The sequence below is a fragment of the Ceratotherium simum genome, chromosome 30, assembly GCF_057802395.1.
Source record: "Ceratotherium simum simum isolate JZ-2026a chromosome 30, ASM5780239v1, whole genome shotgun sequence".
NCBI lineage: Eukaryota > Metazoa > Chordata > Mammalia > Perissodactyla > Rhinocerotidae > Ceratotherium > Ceratotherium simum.
Window position 1 is genome coordinate 13,134,663 of NC_141929.1, and position 14,165 is coordinate 13,148,827.

At 46.4% G+C, this 14,165-nt stretch overlaps 1 protein-coding gene across 1 annotated transcript; it reads right to left on the minus strand.

The window, feature by feature from the left end:
- Positions 1-252: 252 nt before the first annotated feature.
- On the minus strand, positions 253-10,308 carry GABARAPL2 (GABA type A receptor associated protein like 2). Its single transcript, XM_004437101.3, has 4 exons — positions 10,164-10,308; positions 9,779-9,834; positions 8,454-8,626; positions 253-860 (listed from the first exon to the last, which is right to left on the minus strand). The coding sequence occupies exons 1-4, from the start codon at positions 10,195-10,197 to the stop codon at positions 770-772; spliced, it is 354 nt and encodes a 117-aa protein (XP_004437158.1). The 5' UTR covers positions 10,198-10,308; the 3' UTR covers positions 253-769.
- Positions 10,309-14,165: the final 3,857 nt, after the last annotated feature.

The window sequence follows — 14,165 nt, forward strand, 5'->3', positions numbered from 1 at the left end:
AAAAAAAAGAAAACAGTGGTGGGAGCAGGACTTCCCAATGTATACCTTTTTAGAGAGTCCTGATATCTGAACCACATGAACATGTTAACCATTCAGAACAAAAGATTTCCCTCCTTATGACACAAGCCACTGTTCCTGTCCCAGGCTGTGCTGCCATGGCCCCCACAAGCCCTCATCCTGGCCCAGCAGACGTAGGAGCTACTTCTCTGACCATCTAAAGAAGGTGAATAAAGGATATGGTCACACTGCAAGGCCTTTATAAGAGGAAGTTTTATTGTTAATTATTTACCTTAATAGTTTCAGAAAGAGGAACAGATTAGCTCAGTCCAACATGATTGGCAGCTGGCAAAATCTAGTGAAGCAAGTGTTCTGATTGCTAAGAATTTAATTTGGATGCTTTTAATACTTAGCCATCTAACACTTCAAACATAATCCAGAATAAATGCATCATCTCCCTCCCTTTCACTTTAATACCCACCTACCGCACTTCAATATGGAAATATCTTCATTAAATATGATTCCCAGAGGAACAAGTTCCCTGGAGAGTATAGCCATGAGGACAGTGCACAAAAAGAAAAACTCAAAATAAAACTCTGTATGATAATTTACTAGTCTAAGGAAACAAAACCTTCCAATATATTAAGAAATAAATCCAGTTACAAATGCACTAATAGGTCTATGTGAAGAGGTTCTGGTATAGTAACTGAAAATGGCCGGCTATTTACAAGATACACAAGCAGGAACGGTGCACCTAGCCCAGCACTGGCCCTCAGAAGCCAAAAGTGTTCTCTCCACTGTAGGCCACATACAAGAATCCGTCTTCATCTTTTTCCTTCTCGTAAAGCTGTCCCATAGTTAGGCTTGAAAGAGAAAAACAAAAAACAACATTGAGAATTGGGTTTGGTTACTGAGTCCAGCTGTTGAAAGATGGCTTGAGGATAAGGAACTTGACTACTTAAACGAGCTACTCTCTACCACACCTCTAGTGGTGAGTGGTAAAAGTAATTCAGATCTCACTACCTGCTGTGTGCCTACAATCCTGTTTTACAGAAGGGAAATGGAGCCACAAAAAATTAAGATAAATTAGGCCTCTGGGAATCAGTAAATAAGGCTAGAATCAAGTCTCCATCCTCCTTACCCCAAGGCAAGGCCACTTGACTCACCCTCACACCAAATAAATCCTTCAGAGGCCAGCACTAGCTCCTTGAGTGGGCTTGGCTGGTTAGTACAAGTTAGTACTTTCAGAATGCCTTCTGAATGCCAAGGGCAAGGGAAAAAAACTAAGCAAAATTAAGAGCCTAAGAGGCCGATCCCAGTGTGGGTGGAGGACCAAAGGAAGGAAGAGTACACGGGGCTTTCTTCTCCTTCAGGCTGGTTTATTTGAAGATTTGTAATTTGTACCTAACATGTTAAGTACAGTAGGTTCATTCTTGTGGACGCTCCCCTGCCAAAAACCCTGTGCCCCAGAGATCTGCATCAGCGTCATCAAAGAGAAGTGATTTTCCTCACACATGATGCAAAAAGCTCTCAGACTGTATGTGGAATCCAGAGAAGCTCTGCCCAACCTTCCTAAGAACCCTCCAGAAATAGATATTGCTCAAACTAAACATGTGTGGGTGGGAAAGCTGGCTTTCCCTAAGCCATAAAACAGACTGCAGGAGAGGAGACCTAATGTAGTTCTCTGCCATGGAACTGAGCTGTACTGGCTCCAGAATGAGACTAGTAACACCTGGAACCCCAGGCGAGCTCTGGCCACGTGACTGTACTATTAGAGATGAGCAGAAGGCGCCAACACGTGCTAAACATCACTGTGACTATGCATGGTGGGGTCAACCAGAACCAGCAGTAAAATAGGAGGCTGAGAGCCGGCTCGAGACATCAGAAGTCACTAGTCCAGACAGGTCACAAGAGATACTTAAATGCAGGCTTCAGTAAAACAAGGGCCAGTGGGGTAGACAGGGTCCAGGGCCTCAAGCTGGTGGAGCAATGACTGTCCCACTCTGCTGCTTTGCTGCTGGCAGACTGAGTGGGACGTCCATGTAAACAGGGATACAGGCCACATTTATAAAGGAGTTTTTTTCCTTTCCTATTCTTCCTGCCCCATTTGCAAGCTTAGCTGAGTTGGCTGTGTGGGTAGATGAGAATTACTGAGTAACAACGTGGGGGTGGAGGAGTGGGAATACGAAATGGCCTGTCATCAGCCTCTTGTACAACAGTGCTCCCTGTGAGGATCTCTTAACCTGGAACTTGTAAAATAAGGACTCCCTGGAACAGCACTGTCCACTAGAAACTTCTGCTATGATAGAAATGTCTTGTATTTTTGCTGCCCAATACAGCACTACATTCAGCTACATAGCTACATTCAGCACTTGAAATGTGGCTAGTCTGAACTGGGATGTGCTGTAAGTGTAAAACATACAAAAGATTACAAACACTTAGTATAAAAAAAGGATGTAAAATATCTCAATTTTGTTTACATGTTGAAATGATGACATTTTGGATATACTGGATAAATAAAATACATTATTAAAATTAATTTCACCTGTTTTTTTCTTTTTTAATGTGACTACTAGAAAATTTAAAATTACATATGTGGCTCACATGCCATTTCTATTGACAGCACTGCTCTGGAACATGTGAGGACTTGGGGGGCAGTGGATAGAGGGAGGAACCCCTAAGGGGCTCATGAGAACACCTGGAATGGTGGGTCTCAACCTCAGCTGCACATCAGAAACACTGGAGAGCTTTAAAAACATCTCCATGCCCAAGCCCCACCCCAGACCAACTGAATCAGAATTTTGGAGGTAGGACCCAGGCATCAGTATGTTTTAAAATGCCCAAGACGATTCCAGGTGCAGCCAGGTTGAGAAACAGTCCCTCTGCCAAAGGAAGAAAGATGCTTGTCTTTTTTTTGAAGATGCTGATTTTTAAGAGCCATGTGATTAGGAAGTAGAGGGACTGACAAGCCAGGAAGTGGAGTGAAAAGCCAGCAGCTAGTGAAGGGCTTGAATAAGTAGCTGAGTCTCTCAAAAAGACCCACCCTGGTGGTTGGGAGTGCCCCGAGGAACCCTGCTTTTCTCTGAGACGCCTCAGAATGAGGCTAAGGGGAAAAGAGCTACAGCTATTGCCACAACTCTCTTTGCCTTTCTTGGTACAAGCATCCAGGCTGACCTTGATGAGACCTGTCCTACCGTCTCCACCACTACCATCACTAAAGGCTTTAGACGCAGAAGTAGCAGACATTTTGTGCAATTCAAAGGCAGCCACCCCTTGGTGCCTATGTCACATTTGGTTCCATCTGACAAAGTTCTGCTCTTTTCCTAGCAAGTTAGAAGGCCTAGTGCAATGACTCTAAATTCCACTCTGAATTAGAGATACCTGAGGAGCTTTATAAACACCAGTGGCCCATCCAAGACTCTATATGCTGTCCACAGTGAACAATGACCACTGGAACCACTACTGTCTAAGGCAGGCTCTGAGACTTTCAGAGGGAGGGCCCATAATCAGGTAGCTTTCTGCCTTCAGATTCCATTGTCTAAGTAAAACTTGGGTTTATAAATTTGTTTATCCAGTGCCCTAGCAGCTATAGAGGCTGATCGTAAAAATTCTAATTATAATAGTAAACACGTGCCAAGCACTGTTCTAACTGCCTTACATATATTAACTTTTTATCCTCACAACAATCTTATGACACAGTATCATAATCCATAGTTCATAGATAATAAAAGTGAGGCACAGAGTGGTTAAATAATTCACCCCAGGTCACAAAGCTAGGAGACATTCTTACCATTAGGCTGTGCTGCCTCCAAGTGAATACACAGCTAGATCTGTTCTAATGACCTAATGTCAGCGTCCTTGTACCTTCTGCAGCGATCTCCCTCAGAACAGGGCTTCTCACACAGACAAACATGCATACGGAATCACCTGGACGTCTTGTTAAAGTGCCTGTTTGGATTCAGAAGGTCACAGTGGGGCCTGAGAGTCTACATTTCTAACAAGTTCCCAGCTAAAGCCACTGCTGCCAGCCTCTGCATCACACATCGAGTAGCCAAGTCTCAGCACTCTCCCCTTCAGATCCTGTAATCTGACGACTAGATGGCTGTGCCTAGTGACTTTAATAAGAGTCCTCTCACTGTTCTCCTTTTCTCTGTCACGCAGCCTCGCGTGGAAACTTTATTTAGTTGGCGGCAGCACCGTGTCCTTATTCTCAGGGTACCCTTGGGCAGGAACTTGAAAACTGATAACGCTCAACTCTGGGAGCTAAACACTCCATTCAGCAGCCTGTGACTGAACGCCTGATTTCGAGGCTTTGCTGGGTGCCATGAAAGAAGACTGGCACATCTGTACAGTACGATTTGAAAATAGCACTTGTGAGATCAGGCCACACACATACAGAGTCAGAATAACTTGCCCTAGAGCCAAAAACAGCTGGGCCACTAATACAGTTGAAAAAAATTGTTTTTAAGTCCCATTAAACGAACAGTCAAGTGGAAGTGCAGGGAGGAAAACGTGACCCTAGTCAGCAGGCAGTCTCTAGCAGAAGGCTAGTGTGTCAGTGTAGAACAAGTTCCATAAGCCTCTGAGACAATGAGCTTCCCTCTCAGAATTCAGAGGCCTGAGCCACACAGCACTAGGCAGGCCACTGCTGGAATGCCTGAGGATCCTAAAGCACAGAGGCAGCTCTAATGCATCTGTCAGGCTAAGCTGCGAAGGCTGCTGGATGGACTGACAATTCGCAAGCAGCAATGCAACTCCAAGGCTTCCAGCCTAAGTTACTGGCTACAGAAGACAACCAGAGATGGCCTCCAGTCCCTAACACTAATGCACACCATTGTGGCACTGAGTATTACACACACTCCTCCGGGTACCAGGGCTACCAGGGGTACTGCCACCTTCCAAGCTCTGAGTCTGACAAGGAAAGAAATGGGAAAACATCAGATTCAAGCGATAGAGTCAATCTAAGGTGTGGTGGGACCCCGAAGTACTGAGTGAAATGAACCTAAATTGCTCCCTAAAACCCTGTCCCCTACCCCTCCGTTCAGGGTCACACAGATCCAGACCAACTAACCAATAATAAAGGCAGCTTTCAGAAGGATCCACATCCAGGAATGGCCATGCTGCTGAGGACAAATACTAGTTTTAAGCTTCTCAGCAGCCTGTGAATTGAGGGAGGCTGACCTAGAACTGTGTGGGTTGCCCAATCCCCGCAGAACCTCCCCTTGGCCCCTGATCAAGGTCAGGTCATGGAGGCTGTGGGATCCAGCCTGACTCATGAATTGGCTGGACTGATGGGCACACCTGGCCACCCATCTGCTTTGGAGCCTACATGCTTCCACTGGACCTGGATTTATCTCTTTTCCAGCAGGGGGAGGACAGGCGGGGTGAGGTACGAGGACAATGGCCACTGCTGTGGATCCCGGAAAGGCACTCGCCTCAAAGTGAAAGTGAATATGGCCCTGAAGCCTCCCCGAGATTCTAAAAAATAAAAATTAACTACTGCTTGTTCCTTTTATCAGATTTTTCTCTGATATAAATAAACCCTATTCTACTGCTGAAATAAACCCTGTTCTTGAAGAGATACTTACCCAGAAACGATCCAGAGTGCTTAATTTAAGCACATTTCTAAATAAAGTTTGAATGGACTATAAGACATCACAACTTCCTTTTACTTAGTACCTCTTTAAGATCCAGAAGCAACTAAACACCATAATCTTAAACACAGCAGAGGTTTCCCAATGTAACATTCCCAAATTATAACATCATAGAGACAGTTTATTTAATAATAATATACTCCTGTTTCTATTTTAAAGGGGAGATTAACAAGACTCTAGTCTGTGTTCGAAAAAAAAGACCACAAGGTAGGCACAATTGCCTGGGTTCCCCTCTAACACCATGACTGGAAAACTTGTACACTGATGTTCCTTCTCAAGTCCTGTCTGCACCAAGGCATAGTTCTCCTTTTGTTTTCGGCCTGATTCTGGATGCAGGCACCTAGGCAGAGAATTCAACCTTCCAATGCTAAATGGGAAAAGGCAATTGAGATTCTCCCCCTTTTTAAAAAAACATAAATCAGAATTTAGGAAGTAAAACTCTTAGGGACTTGCCTATCTCTATTTCTAGAATCAGTATTTAATACTAACTACTCTAAACAATAATCACGACATTTTACATGGTGCTCACTTGTGTTCCAGAACACTCTCCCAAAGTTCCATTCCAAGGCAAGAATAAATGGAGTTACTTCCGCTCAGCCTCAGACATAAGCGATCCCTGTTATGGATGGGGAGGGCTCCTGCAGGCCTGGGTTCATCCTTTCTCAACTCTGATTTCCCCAGCCACTCTCTGAAGGCTGCAAGCACTGGCTGAAGGTTAAAGGAGGCCCTGCGTTTCCCTAAGGAGGCTGGAAAAAGCTGAGGAAGAGGCTGCTAAACTGCCTTGAGGAGGAGATGGTGAAGCTGAGTCACTCAGGAAGGAGACCCTGTAGCAATTTTGTTTGTGCTTTCAGGCGATTGGCATCTGCATAAAGCCCAATGATGTCACATGCCTCTCTTGTTTATAAACAAATTTGTTTGTAAGAATAAAACCCCCAAACAAACAAAGAACTGCTGCTTTAAGTGTGGGGCAGGAAGACATTAACTGGGGCCAAAGGCACTCAGGGCCTGAGCAGAGGGGCCCTGGTTAGTGATCCTAAAATCCTGACTTGGGTCACTGGTGTAATCTGCCTTAGGGTAGATTCTCACTAGGCTGGAAAGGCAAATGGGACTTGGAGAGAAAATGGCCCTGATGCAGACTCTGCTGCCCTGAGAATCACTTTTCATTTCCAATTCTATTTATATCTCAGGGATAATGGGGGAGGGGGCAGTTGCTAAAATCTGCAGCCATTTTAATTGCTAGATTAATGTGGAGCCATCAGAGTAATCTTAATGTCTCCAGAGCCTGATTCATTTCCTTCAAGAAGTATCAGAGGATCAGAATTAAAGAAAATAAACTCAATGCCATAGGTCCTACTAACCTACTTCCTCCCACTAAGAAACCACCTCCAGGAAGGAGGAAACACAGGGTCGCCAAGGCTCTGCAGAAGTTGCAGGTGGTATGAATAAAGATTTGCCTTCTCTCCCACCTTAAAGGAAGCCACAAGTGACCACAGGGGCCCAGGGCTTCCTCCCCTGGTGAAGAGTGCACCCAGCACCACACTGCCCAGAGGCCTGGGAAGGAAGGCTGGAAGAACCCAACAGGGTGACAAGATCACCTCTGGCAATATCGCAGCTTCCTGAGCTATAGCTGTGGCAGACCAATGGCACCCAGCAGGCAGGGCCTGGCCTGTCTCCCCAGACAAGACATTGGCCTTAGGGAAGAACCTTCCGTTTCTCCCCTATCCTGCTCCTCTGCCAAACAGCAGGAAGTGGAGGTGGTGGAGACTGGAAGAGAGAAAATCAGAACAAAATATAGCCAGAGCTTTCTACCTTTTGTAGGGAAAGGACTGGAATTTGGCTTAGGCCTCTCTGGAGCTTTCAAGGATTTTCAAAAGGAATATATTTTGGCCACATTGGGCTAGTTCCCAGGGATTCTGAAAGTCTTAGCTTTTAGAAGTGCTACCTTTGGGAGGTAACAAATGAAACTTACTTTGGGTCACCAAGATGAGACGCAGCCAGGAACTCACACTCAGGGGAGAGGGGCCAGCATCTGGCTCAGGCCCTAGAAGTCCTCAATCAGTAACAGGAAAGCACTGACCAGGGACTTAGACTGAGCCAATCCATTTTCCTCTTTCCACAGGGAACTAAAGCTGGGCTGTCAACTATACAGAAGAAGGGAATTGTAATGCTCCTGCCTAGATTCAGGCCCCAAGTTATCCCAAAGATTGCTTCCAGGCAGCACAACAGCTAGAGCAAAGGGCAGTTACTCTGCCAGGCAGAGCAGGTGGTGCCAAGGGAGATGTAAGTCTGTAAAGAGACCTCAGGGCACTTTGCTGGACAGCAGCCATTTTAGCATACATGAGGATTAGGCAGCTACAGACCCTCACAGTGGCACAGAGCTGACTGAGTTTGGAGAGCAAGTAGGCAAGGTGATTAACCAAAGCTGAGCTACAGCAGGGCCCACAAGCTCCTGGTGGAGAATGACAGGTCTTATTATATGAATCATTTGGAGAAAACCTCATTTCAGGCTTCAGTTCTATTAATGGCTTAAGCCTAAGATAGTCCTCAACTGTTTTAAGGGATCCTGGGGAGACTGAGGCTGGATTTCATAATTTTTTTTTAAAAGTCCAGGCCTTGTTCCATTTTCTTAACCCAAAGTACACTCCCATGTATTGCAGCCTTTTCTTATTTCCCTTGAGCTCCTAATGTCAGGGAGCACAAAATCCAGATTTCCAGTCAGAACCTCTAAGAGTTTTCAGACCTCCCAAGTTTTGAGTTCCTTAAGCAGCCAAGCAGATGGCCAATACAGTGAACACCTCTCACCTGGACTGTGGAACTGTCTTATCCACAAACAGGAAGATCGCCTTTTCAGAAGGAAGCTGGATCCTTTTCCTGATGATCCACATGAACTGAGCCACAGTGATGTCAGATGGAACTAGATACTTCCGTTTGTCAATGTCAACAATTTGAGAGCCTGAGACTTTTTCCACAATCACCTAGGAAAGCAAAGAGAGGTCAGGACTGGATTTCTAATGTGAGGCTCTGGCCTTGCACTGTTGGGAAGCTAATGAACAATGTGTGGGCAAGGAGGTGGGTGGGAAACTGTGTAACATGAGAAAATATGCTCCTGACTTAATAAACCACACACTCTGGAGGTTAAGAACTGATATAAATGTCTTCTAGGGAAACGGTAAGTGCTTTTCTGTGGTCAGTTATTATATTTCTCATCCCTGATCTCAACATGCATAAGAGAAACACAGCCCTTACTACAAAGCTTTTCAACCTTTTGTCTGGGCAGACCTGAGAATATCTGATGAGGCTGTTACTCCAGGACCCCAGAATGGATCTGCCTTCACACTACAGAGAAATTAAGATCCCAAAGAACATAGGAAACAAAAATGGATGGACTAATAGGAATGACTGGCAATCCCAGCCAGCCAAGAACCAAGCTCTTCCTTTGGCCTGTTGCTTCTCTCTGAACTAGGTTTCAAGTTTGTCCCTCTTACCCCCTCCCCTCCCCAAAGGAACTGTTCACAAGCAATGAGCTACAATAACAGGCCTGGATGTCCTTTAAAAATCAATAAGGATTACAGAAACTATCTCCCCTACCATGGAAAAAATATAGGATCATTTTTATTATTAATTAAGGGGAAACCATGGAAGAAAGGGTTTTCAGCCATTTCTCAGATTTTTTTTGGTCAGGAAAGGATGACCAGGTCAGGGTGAAGAAAGGGCGCTAGAAGTCCGGTAAAGATGGAGGCTCAAAGTTAAAGATGAATGTCCTGAGACTACAAGTACCACTTCCAAGACCAAAGTGACAGTCTCCCTCCACCACTGTTCCCCAAAGTGGCAGTGACCTGTTGCCCTGTCCTAGAACATCGCTCCTTACATAATTGGCGAGGGAGCCCAGAGGCTGCAGACAGCTCGCTGGCCTAGATTGGGAGATTCAGCACTGAGGCACCCCGAACAGCACCAGCTCGAACCCCTCACGCCCCGGCCCCCGGAGAGCCCCTAACCCAGTCTGGCCCGTCTGCTACTATAACTGGGACGGAAGCTCAACTTGTCAACTGTTGAATGGCCTGGGGCCCTATCACGAGTCCTAGACGACAGGGGTGACAGCGGGGTGAGGGGGCGGGGAGTCCACTCACCGGAACCCGATCAGGATACTTCGCTCGGATCTTCGCAGATTCCACGCATCTGTGTTCTGTGAGAGAAACACACCGAGCTGACGGTCGCGTCTGCCCGCTAGCTGGTTCCCAAGCCCCTGGCCCTCCTCCCCCCGAGACCTGCGCACCCCCCGGGCCCTCGTTTGGGCGTCCTGGCGGCCTCGGTCCTCGGTGCCCTGGCTCCCGCAGAGCCTGCGGATGGCGACACGGGCTCCGTGGGCAGCTGACCCAGGGGCTGGGACCTTGGCTACCCGAGCCCAGAGCTCGGCATCCGCCCCGCCGGGCCCAGGCCAGGGCGGCCTGAGTGGGGGAGGGGGCTCACCTGCCACCACAGGCCCCACGGCCCGGCCAGTGGCCGAGCGCTTACCCAGCGAGTGGTCCTCCTTGAACATCCACTTCATGGCGACGGCGGAAAGAGACGCACCCGGCTCTCGGAGCCGCGGAGCTCAGCGAACCAACTACAACAACAACGACGGCGGCGGTAGCGGCAGCAGCGACTACACGGCAGGCGGGACTTCCGGCTGCTGGAGCCTAGCAACCGGCCGGGGGCGGGGCTTCCGGCGCGCTCGTCCCTACGCCACGCCAAGGGGTGGGGCCACACGCAAGAGGGCGCGGCGAGGGCCCGCCAGGGGAGAGGGGGTGATGATGTTGATGACAGGGGCATCTGTGAGCTATATTGGAGACTGGGGAGAGGATATTCGGGAACTTGGGGTCTCGGCGGACGTTGGTAACGAGAAGGGGAATTTGAGGGTCTGGCTGATAGGGTAGGGCTCTTGTAGAGGGCTGTTCATGAGGGCAGTCTGACTGGGGCGTTGGTGACAGGAGGGGGATTTTGGTGGTATGAATGACAGAAGAGGGGTCTCTGGTGGTTGGTGATAGCAGGGGGAGTCTGTTTCGGGCCTTGACAGTTTGGGGAGTATTGTTTGGAGTGGTAACAGGTTGGGAGCTCAATATGGGGTGTGTGACTAGTTTGAGGAGACTGTGGGGGGGTGCTGATGACTTCCCAAGGGTTCAGTATTGGGGACAGCCATAATAGGTTGCCTCGGACCTAAAAATTGAATTTAAACAAATCCCATTTCCTCCCTTTGTTCATGAGTAAATGTTTGAATAAACATATAAGAAAAAGTATCACAAATATGCATTTGAAGAGTGTAACATCACACTGAGCACAAAGAGCCCCCTTAATCTTAACTGGCAGAGGAGCTAGAGGTGAGTAGCAGGCTCGGAGAATTCCCCTAAGAGCTGGTCATGAGATGGGCTTCTTTGACTGGCAGCGTAGGGTTCAGCAATCACAGCCTACACTGTATGTGTCACCTGCCTGAGCATATGCCATGAGGTTCTCCAGTGATGTCATTCCTTTCTTCCTAGCAGAGTCATCAGGGCAGTCTGCTCTGGGTCATCATCTGTTTATGAGATGGTAAATATGTAACAAGACTATTCACTTAATTGGGCACATGATCCTTGCCGCGTGCTTGTGATTCTGATGCAGCTGAAAGACCTGTATGTTTGAACATTGTCATTCATCATTTCCTACAGTTGAAATTCCTGATGGATGCTGTGGAATCTAGCTTCATTCTAAAGGTATCTTTGTTATTTTAAGATTGTGTGTCTGAGTAACCAAAATAGGTTTTTGTTTGCTTGTTTGTCTTTTTTTAAAGATTTTATTTATTTTATTTTTCCCCCCAAAGCCCCAGTGGATAGTTGTGTGTCGTAGCTGCACATCCTTCTAGTTGCTGTATGTGGGACTCGGCCTCAGGATGAACGGAGAAGTGGTGCCTCGATGCGCACCCGGGATCCGAACCCGGGTCACCAGCATCGCAGTGCGCGCACTTAACCACCAAGCCACAGGGCCGGCCCTTGTTTGTCTTTAATGAAGTGAAAAATCCTTTGAATTTTGTACCTAGAAATTATTGTTGTTGCATATAGGAGCACTATTCTAGGTGTTCAGGAAAAGCAGTGAACAGAACAGACAACACCCATGTTCTGATGGAGTTTGCATTCTAGTTGGACAAGACAGAAAATAGGGGCCGGCCCCGTGTCTTAGCGGTTAGGTGCGCACGCTCCGCTACTGGCGGCCTGGGTTCGGATCCCGGCGCGCACCAGCGCACCGCTTCTCGGGCCATGCTGAGGCCGCGTCCCACGTACAGCAGCTGGAAGGATGTGCAACTATAACATACAACTATCTACTGGGGCTTTGGGGAGAAAAAGGGGGGGGGGGGAAGGAGGAGGATTGGCAATAGATGTTGGCTCAGGGCCGGTCTTCCTCAGCAAAAAGAGGAGGATTGGCATGGATGTTAGCTCAGGGCTGATCTTCCTCACAAAAAAAAAAAGACAGAAAATAGATATGTCGGGTAACGATAGGTGCTGTTTCAGGAAAATAAAGCAGGGTTGGAGACTAGAGAGTGATGGTGGGATAGAATGCTAATTAGGTAAAGTGGTTGGCATATTCTAGGAATAAGAAGGATCCACTTGTGGCTGGAGGCGAATGAGCAAGGAGGAATGTGTTAGGAGATGAGATCAAAGAGATCTAGAACAAAGCTGTGTGGCGCTTTGAATTCCATGTGAAGAAATTTGGATTTTATTTAGAATGAAATGAGAGTCAGTGGAGGGTTTTAAACAGAGGTGTGACATGATATGACTTTCCTTTTTAAGTGATCAGGTTAGCTTTTGTGTAGACAGTAAGGGGTTGAGGATGGAAGCAAAGGGAACAGTTAAGAGCCTATTGTGATAATCCAGGTGAAGGATGATGTTGGCTTAAACCAAGATGGTGTCCGTGGAGGCAGTGGGAAGCAGTTGTATTCTAGATATATTTTGAAGGTAGAGCAGACAAAATTTGCTGATAGATTGGATATGAGGTATGAGGGACAAGTCAAGTCAGGGTTTTTGAAAGGATGGAATTGCCATTTACTAAAATAGAGTGGAGCTAGCTTGAGGAGTGAGAATCAAGAGTTTGGTTTTGGATATATTAAGTATGAGATGCTCAAGAGACACATCCAAGTGAAGATGTAGAGTAGGTGAATGGATCTATGAGTCTCAGATTCAGAAGAGAAATACTGAAGCTATTGAACTGGATGAGATCAGCTAGAGAGTGAGTGAAAAAATGAAAATACCTTTTTTGCAAATAGAATTAAACACTGAGGGATGAAGATGGTTGTTCACCATCTGATTGTGAATCAGTGGAGGAGTTAGAATTGAACTGAAGATCCCTGCTTCCCTTTACAGAGCTGGTCATTGTGTCCTAGTCCAAGGCATGTGTACACCACCTTGCGCCTGGAAGAGCTTAGTACACTTCTCAGGGGGAAGATCCACCATTCACCCAATTGATAGTCGTGTCACCTGTCTCGATGTGCAATGTCTTTCTGTCTTCTATCTTTACCTACTTTCTTGATGTCTTTTTCCAGTTCACCATTCTAATTGGGTTCTCTGATCTGCCTTGATGATATGCATCACCTTCTTCGCCTATTGGGTCATTACATTTAGCTGATTGAATGTTCTAAGGACACTGGATGCCTTCCTTGAGGGGGTGGTTAGTTGAAGAGGTGAGTCAGGAGGAGAAATAGGATCATCAATATATGCAATTACACATTAACAGACTTATAACACACACAGAATAAATTTCAAATGTTGGAGAGGTGTGTGAACATGGATACTGAGGGATGGCTAGGGCAATGGGGGCTGACACAAAGCCAAGCAAGGCTTATCAAGAAAGACTTCACAGAGAATGTGAATCTTATGTTTCAGAAAGAAAAGTACATTTTCTAAAGGATAAACTTCCCTTAAAAGATAGAAACAGGGACGGGCCTGGTGGCATAGGGGTTAAGTTCGAGTATTCCACTTTGGGGGCCTGCCCCGGGGTTTGCTGGTTGGGATCCTGGGGGCGGACCTACTCACCGCTCATCAAGCCATGCTGAGGCAGCGTCCCATATAGAAGAGCTATAACTCTATAACTATGATACACAACCATGTACTGGGGCTTTGGGGAGAAAAGAGAAAAAAGAGGAAGATTGGCAACAGATGTTAGCACAGGGCCAATCTTCCCTAAAAAAAAAAAAAAGATAGAAACAAAGGCTGAAGTTGGAATGGGGAACTGGAAAGCCAAAGGTTCAGCAATATAGATAAATGCCAATGTGAAAAAAATGTTGCAAAGCCTTGAAGCAAAAATTCAGGAATTTTAAACTGATTCAAGAGACCCTGAATGGGAGCTTCTAGAAAGGGGTAAAACATGATTAAAATGTGTAGTTTTAAGAGAACAACTCTCTTTGATCTTGGAGGTAAATTGTATGAAACATGAGAAAATTATGGAAATGGAAACTGAGAAGTCAGTTCTCAGTCATGAATGTGTGAAAATGACAAAATATACACAGATCTT